The sequence below is a fragment of the Triticum aestivum genome, chromosome 6B (assembly GCF_018294505.1).
Source record: "Triticum aestivum cultivar Chinese Spring chromosome 6B, IWGSC CS RefSeq v2.1, whole genome shotgun sequence".
Taxonomy (NCBI): domain Eukaryota; kingdom Viridiplantae; phylum Streptophyta; class Magnoliopsida; order Poales; family Poaceae; genus Triticum; species Triticum aestivum.
The window spans coordinates 123,947,779-123,955,342 of NC_057810.1; the positions used below are offsets into that span (position 1 = coordinate 123,947,779).

The 7,564-nt window shown below is 48.4% G+C and overlaps 1 protein-coding gene across 1 annotated transcript; it reads right to left on the minus strand.

The window, feature by feature from the left end:
- Window positions 1-579: 579 nt before the first annotated feature.
- LOC123136089 (uncharacterized) lies at window positions 580-3,988 on the minus strand. The gene is made up of 7 exons (XM_044555373.1): window positions 3,733-3,988; window positions 3,560-3,641; window positions 1,860-2,885; window positions 1,692-1,754; window positions 1,385-1,605; window positions 1,043-1,146; window positions 580-954 (listed from the first exon to the last, which is right to left on the minus strand). The coding sequence occupies exons 1-7, from the start codon at window positions 3,805-3,807 to the stop codon at window positions 840-842; spliced, it is 1,686 nt and encodes a 561-aa protein (XP_044411308.1). The 5' UTR covers window positions 3,808-3,988; the 3' UTR covers window positions 580-839.
- Window positions 3,989-7,564: the final 3,576 nt, after the last annotated feature.

Below are 7,564 nucleotides of genomic sequence, written 5' to 3' on the forward strand. Positions count from 1 at the left end.
AAAAGGACCACACGAGGTAGTTGGGTGGCTAGCAAGTGGGGTCGAGACGGACACGCGGCGCATCCATCTGTTGTCCATGTGGACACAAACCCCGCTCAATTTAGGGCGGATATGCGTCCACACAAACAACAAACGAACTTGAAATGGGTGTTACTCTGCACATTGGGTTGTCACTTATGCGCGCGCGGACCAAAGCAGACAACTGCACATGCCGACCCAAACATACAAAAACAGATGAAATGCGTCCATGGGTTTGAGTTGCCCTATCGCACATGTGTGCTCTAGAGCCAAATAATCGACGACAGATAAACGAAGGGAAATCATTCTGTTCCGAAGCAGTCTGAGCTATATCTGACTTCTGATGAAATGGACAGCTCCAGCCGACGACTACACACCAGCAACTACTTCAGACAGGTTCAAAAAAAAGCAACTGCTTCAGACTTCACCAGGAGAAATGCTCAGCTCTTTTTCCCCCTTTGCTAGAGAAAAAATCAGTTAAGCAGGAGCATTTGTTTCTGGCTGCACCACCAGAGTTACCAAACAACATTGTGAAAACCCCAGAAGTAAAAAAGAGGAGACTGAAAAAAATCAGGCGAACAAGCTTGTTATTTCACGCGCCTGTGAAAAAAAAACTGTAAGTTGGCAACAGACAGACACTCACTCACTCTCACTCAGACACCACAGGTGCTTGTTTCATCACGTTACAAAGGAGCAGCACAAACCACAACAATGACTGTCTAGGCTATATGTGTAAGAAACAGAACCTAACCAATCAGTAAAAAAATGAAGAGAGAAAACTGTGTAAGGAACAAGATACAAGATCCACATGTGCGAGAAGATCAGAAGCACGGGACGTTCTCGGTCTTCATGACCAGGTTGCACGTCGAGTAGATGGACGCCGCGGCAGCTTGCACTGCCCACTCGCTCTCGGAAATCTCCGGGTTCTTCAGCTTCCTGCACAGGCACATCGGGAGTTGTTCAGCAATACATTCAATTCGCAAACACAAAACCATGTACGGTCAATATGCGGTTATGAACTAACCATAATTCAGCCATTGGGCCTAGCAGTGGAGCCTCACAGGTCACTTGTTGCAGGCCTTTATCACAATTCTGCAACATTCCTTGCACTTCCTTCAACCGAATTTCCTGCAGCAAGTAACTGGCATGATCAGGAACATAGCAGCTTGAATGAGTCTAAGTCTCAAGATCATTATGCGACATGCGAACTGTCGTGCGACTGATATTACCAAAATGAAATAGAGCCTAAGTCTCATTTTGATGCCTGATCAAAATCAGTGAGAAAGAACCTAGACTCTTATGTGTCAGACATCAACAAACGAGAATAAAAGTGATTCAACGCCACAACTTTCATCAAAATACTCACCAAGTGCCTTCCCTCCTCCTGCAGTGTTCTTTCCATCTGAAGGAATAGAGACCTCCACCGTGCAGCATGTTCTTCTGAAACTGTTTTTCCAGTGGGCCCAGCTTCAGAAGAATGTGCAATGGATGGTTCATTCTCTTGACTAGATGAGAATTCTGTTGATATCAGGTGCGGCAGTTCAGTTTGAAGAGCATTCCTCACTCTCTTCCTACTGCGCTTCAAAGCTTCAAGGATGAAGAAAGAAAGCATAATTAAGTGGAGTGCACAGGTTACAACTTTAAATTGTACTTGTTAAATATAGATAACATACCAGCAAGCCGCCCTCGTATGTCCTGCTGTAGAAGCTCCAGCCATTGAGAGGCAACACTGGCAGCTGGTCATTAAAAGGCAAGAAAACTGTCAGATGTGGATATTTCTATAAGAATCTAGTGTAGTGCTTGCAGAATGTATGATTAGTAATCTAAGCAATTGAGCATACCCTTAACTGATAGCACAGTCATGTAATCATGTTGAGATTCATGATCTAATGTACTACATGTCCTATCCGAAGCCATAGTGATTGTTGATGAGAGTTGCAATTTCAGATTGTCACCACCCCCTGCGAGGAATTTTGATGCGCTAGGCAGCTGATGGTGAAACATTGCATTATTACCTTCCATCATGAGATGGCACTTCATCAAACTATCCCCATACTTCTGGTCCTGAATTCTCTCTATAGCTTCTTTACCTCTTTCACCTATTTGGCCAGCAAGACCAGGCTGGCTTGCGTTCTCAAGCTCCTCAGAGCGTACCATTGCCTTTATTATTGAGTATACTTGCTTGCTATTTCTCACATGATTTATTATTCCTGGATTCAGCCCAGATAATAGGCCACTGGGAGCAGCAACCTTCGTGAACTTTGTCTGTTCATTCTGGGTAGAAGTGCTTCTCTTGAGCTCATCATCCCTTTTCCGCTTGGGGGGTCGACCGCGTGGCTTAGGTGCCACTGCAGTTCCATGGGTTGAAGAAAGGAACCCATTCTGCTTCATTTCTCTCCACTTTCTATGTGACTCACTTTCTCCTGTAGCACCAGTTGTACTACCACATTCTGATGGATCACTAACTTTGGACTGACCCAGCTTCTTGTAAGGAAAGAACGGATTTACCTCTGCCACATCAGAAGAACCCACTCTATTAAGATCCAACCCAAGGGGTGCATCACTCATCCTATTTTCACTGTGTTTTGCATCAGCCTTAAGTTGCAACTCTGCCCGGATGTTCTCTTTGCCACGTGCCAAAGGATTGGCATCATGCAAACTTTCAGCCAAAACTGCATCCGAAGCACGGCCCAAGGTCAGGCAAGCAGGTTCTAACTGCAGAAGTGCACCAGTCCGAGGCAATGAAGGGGCCCTATATTCACATTTTGTGGCGCCTTCAGCAGAAAATTGAGGTATGTCCTTCTTATTACATGGATGTACACGTCCCTGTGCTTGATCTGAAGATTCCAAAATCCCCACCCTCGGATCTGCATGATAGATGCAATAAACATGAACAAATCAATTGTGAACACAAATGCTCTCTAAATTGACATGATAGAAGCGATGTGCAATATGTTGCCACTGAAAGGTGCTAATTTCGTTCTGCCTCATTATTCCTCAACAGAAGCAAGGTAAAGAATATGATGAGCCACAACCCTACAACCACAAGTGCTAGATGTTCCAGTGTAGCCACATAGATAGATCCTCTGCCAAACATCAGTGCACCATCTCAAATCTCTGTTCTACCAATAATTAATTAAAGGACTTCCTATTAAATTCACAACTCTTTCTAGCAAGTCAGATTAAATTGCTAACAGGAATGCGCTACGGGTGCCATCGCCAGCAGGTTCCACGCATCTAAGCTAAGAACGGTTGCTATTCACAGGCGCAAAAATTAGCTGCCAATTGTTTTGTTCCTGAACAGAGTGGAACAAAAGAAGTGTATCTAGCCATTAGATCTGTTGTGAGACACTTTACTACATACACCGTGCCATCTCGAATTTTAGTCCTACTGGTGACTTCAAGACTGCTGGCTAAGGGTTCGAGAACGAGGACAACGCAGAGCAGAGCCGAAGCTATGCTTGCAGCTCGCGCCGCGCTAGAGCAGGCTAGAAGCACGGGAGCAGCACAGATCGAGGCCACCGAGGAGGCGAGGACCCACCTCCCAATTGGGCCGCCGGAGCCGCACCGCATGCCTCCGCAGCGCCGCCGCCCCCGCTCCCGGACGCCCTTCTGGACAATTCCTGCAAAGAGCGCGCACCACGAGGTCAGCACCACAGTCCAAACAATCAGACCCGAGAACCAGACGCGGAGAGGGACCCGCCCGAGGCCCACCTCGGCCGTCGGCGGCGGCGGCGCGCCCGATCCGGCGGGATCCGTCGGGGCGGAGCGCGGGCCGGCGTGGTCCATGGGGGCGCCGGGGAGCGCGGCGCGGGGGAGGAGAGATCTGGGCCCTAGGGTTTCGGGGGCGGAGCGGCGGACGGGAGCGGGCGGTGGGGGGGGTGGGGAGGGAGACGCGAAGCTCTGCGTGATTTTTGAAATGGAGGACGTGCCTCGTCGCGTGGGGGTGGGGGTAGGGGTGGGGGTGGGTAGGGAGGAGGGGCGAGGGTTTTATGGGTGCGGGTTTTTTTGAATTCGGGCGGAGGTGGGCGCGGTTCCGATGGCGCAGCGCATGTGGCGTGGTGGTGGTGGTGTGTGGGGAAGGGAACCGGCGAATGAATGAATGGATGAATATCCGGAGGCTAGCCTCGCTTTTGATTTTGATTTTTGAATCGCAGGCAGGAGGGGGGAGCGCGCCGTGCCCTGCCCACCGATGGGGTGTGAATTCTTCTCTCTCCGTGGGGGTGGGGAGCTCGCGTGGGATTTGAATTTCGGGAGGTGGAGACGGGTTCTTGGTGGTGGATGGATACGGGTCGGGGAGGCTCGTCGCCGTGGTGACGGGCTGAGGTGCAAAGAGCACTGTCTTGATTGCGCGTTCAATGCTTTGATTGCACTCCACTAAATTGCATTCTCAAAATAAAATAAAAGAAACTCCACCAATTGCCTTTTAAACCCTCTCGTCTTACTTCTCGTTCTCTTTGTTTTTCTTAACAGAGTACAGACACAAACGCTCATACATACACACATACACTCATCCCCGTGAACGCACGCACGCAAGATGAGAGCAGATTCTCGTTATCGTCTTGGTCGCGGAATAGTGGCGGGAGAGGAGCCGAGATCGTGAGCTCATCCTCCTCGGATTCGATGCCTTATCAAATATGGGTCTCCGGCAGTGGATTTGAAGCACGCACGAATGTTCCATTTGCCGCTCATCCTCAATGGTGTTTTATGGTGGAGCTACAACACCCGTCACCTTCCGGCAATGGCAGTTGATTCTAGGCATCGACCACCGCTGACTCTTCTAGCCAAAAGATGACCTTTTGGAGCTTTGGGGCCAGGATGCGTTGTTTCTGATTAACCCTCATTGCCACAATGCAAAAATGAGGTAGTTAGGTTGTGCCTAGGCATCCATGTGTTTCAACTATGACAAGACTTGTGGTGGTGCTACGGCGATCTCTCCATCCAAAGTGATTCCGCTAGATCGAAGTTCACGGCACAAACAAGAAGGACAACACTATAATTTTACTTCTTGTGTCCATGGCCTTTTCTGTAAAACTCTTGGACTTGGTTGTATTTTTACTTTTCTCATGGGTACTTGAAAAAGTTATATTGTGATGGTTGATAATTAATGAGCAGCTCTGTGATCTTCATGATCCTTCTCCCGTTCAATATACAATATTAATTGGTGGATAATTTTGTGCACTTTTTATAACATTATGGTTGTTATACATCTGGCACCAGCCCATATGTGTTTTATTGTTTCTTATTAGATCTACATGTTAAAATTATGTGCATGTGCTCACGGTGGAGAAAAGTGAACTTGTAATTGAAATTATATAAGATATTGGATTGAATTGAAAATAAAGTGATGGTTCATCGCTTTTGATGTAGAAGCGATGGAAGGACTCATAGGCCAGAGGGAGAAAGACGAAGTGATCAAGCGATTGACCTAAGTGATGCTATATGGTTACAACGCAAACACCGAACTACTTGTCCCAAAACGATGGCTTTTGCATTTGACCTTAAGCCTAAAAACGAATCACATGTGTCAGTCGAATTGTTGGAATGTGGATTGGTTAAGGATTTGTTCATGGGGACTTAAATAGATTGGAAGAACTAGGATTTCAATATCACATGGAGATATACATACTTTTATTGAGATTGATACATCATATTATGGTCACCATGTTGGCAACATGCATGATGTTATTCGTTCATTTGCTTGATTTGTGGCCAGATTGCAATTCATGATAAGTAAAGTATGTCGATCCCACAAGGAGCAATTGCGCAGACAACTACTAATCCCGCAGCTATGTTGTCACTAAACCGACTATGTTCACACCCAGAGCATTCACTGAAATAGTCTATTTCATCAGTCGCTAGCAAAAACGATAACCAGTGTGATTTTAACTAAACAACTAAGTGAAGGTTAAAACATAAATAAAAAGGCGGTGCTTGAGTAATAGGGGAGTTCTCATATGTTCAAAATCATCACTACCTATATGGTCTACACAACATATGTAGGGTCACACATCAAAAACAAAACAAAAATCCGTCCTACGCACCAGCTCAGGACCACTATGAAGATGCATACAAGGTTTGATCTGATCGTTACCAACTCAGAGCTCAACAAAGAAGAATTGGTGAAGATAGTCGGTGCAGAATCCCGCGGCTAGGATTTTGCAACCTCACAACCGCGAGAATTTTTTCCTCCCTCGAACAGAAGATCAAATGTACGATCTCTCCATAGGGTTGCACACATACGGTGTCACCAATCCGACAACACCTCGTCGCCCAAAACTAATCAGCGTCGGAGACTATACATCCTTGCGACACTATGATGTTGGGGAACGTTGCATAAAATTAAAAAAATTCTACGTTCACCAAGATCAGTCTATGAGTTCATCTAGCAACGAGAGAGAGAGATGCATCTACATACCACTTGTAGATCGCGTGCGGAAGCATTCAAGAGAACGGGGTTGAGGTAGTCGTTCTCGTCGTGATCCTATCACCGGAGATCCTAGCGCCGAACGGACGGCACCTCCACGTTCAACACACGTACGGTCAGCGTGACGTCTCCTCCGTCTTGATCCAGCAAGGGGGAAGGAGGGGTTGATGAAGATCCAGTAGCACGACGGCGTGGTGGTGGATGCAGCAGGACTCCGGCAGGGCTTCGCCAAGCAACTGCGGGAGGAGGAAGAGGTATAGCAGGGGGAGGGAGGCGCCAAGACTCAGGGTGCGGCTGCCCTCCCCCCTCCTTTATATAGGCCCCAGGGGGGGCGCCAGCCTTGGAGATGGGAATCTCCCAAGGGGGCGGCGGCCAGGGGGGTGGAGTGCCCCCCAAGGCAAGTGGTGCGCCCCCCCCCCCACCCTAGGGTTTCCAACCCTAGGCGCGGGGGGGGCCAAGGGGGGGGGGCGCACCAGCCCACTAGGGGCTGGTTCCCCTCCCACTTCAGACCACGAGGCCCTCCGGGATAGGTGGCCCCACCCGGTGGACCCCCGGGACCCTTCCGGTGGTCCCGGTACAATACCGGGTGACCCCGAAACTTTCCCGATGGCCGAAACAGCACTTCCTATATATAATTCTTTACCTCCGGACCATTCCGGAACTCCTCGTGACGTCCGGGATCTCATCCGGGACTCTGAACAACATTCGGTTTGCTGCATACTCATATTCATACAACCCTAGCGTCACTGAACCTTAAGTGTGTAGACCCTACGGGTTCGGGAGACATGCAGACATGACCGAGACGGCTCTCCGGTCAATAACCAACAGCGGGATCTGGATACCCATGTCGGCTCCCACATACTCCTCGATGATCTCATCGGATGAACCACGATGTCGAGGATTCAAGCAACCCCGTATACAGTTCCCTTTGTCAAACGGTATGTTACTTGCCCGAGATTCGATTGTCGGTATCCCAATACCTCGTTCAATCTCGTTACCGGCAAGTCACTTTACTCATACCGTAATGCATGATCCCGTGACCAGACACTTGGTCACTTTGAGCTCATTATGATGATGCACTACCGAGTGGGCCCAGTGATACCTCTCCGTAATACGGAG

Excerpts from the sequence above, each read along its gene's own strand:
- LOC123136089 (XM_044555373.1), bottom strand. The coding sequence starts at position 3,807 with ATGGACCACGCCGGCCCGCGCTCCGCCCCGACGGATCCCGCCGGATCG. Across the intron at positions 2,886-3,559 it reads TCCGGCGGCCCAATTGGGAG|ATCCGAGGGTGGGGATTTTG; the intron begins GTGGGTCCTCGC and ends TCTATCATGCAG. Across the intron at positions 1,755-1,859 it reads GACTGTGCTATCAGTTAAGG|CTGCCAGTGTTGCCTCTCAA; the intron begins GTATGCTCAATT and ends TTTAATGACCAG.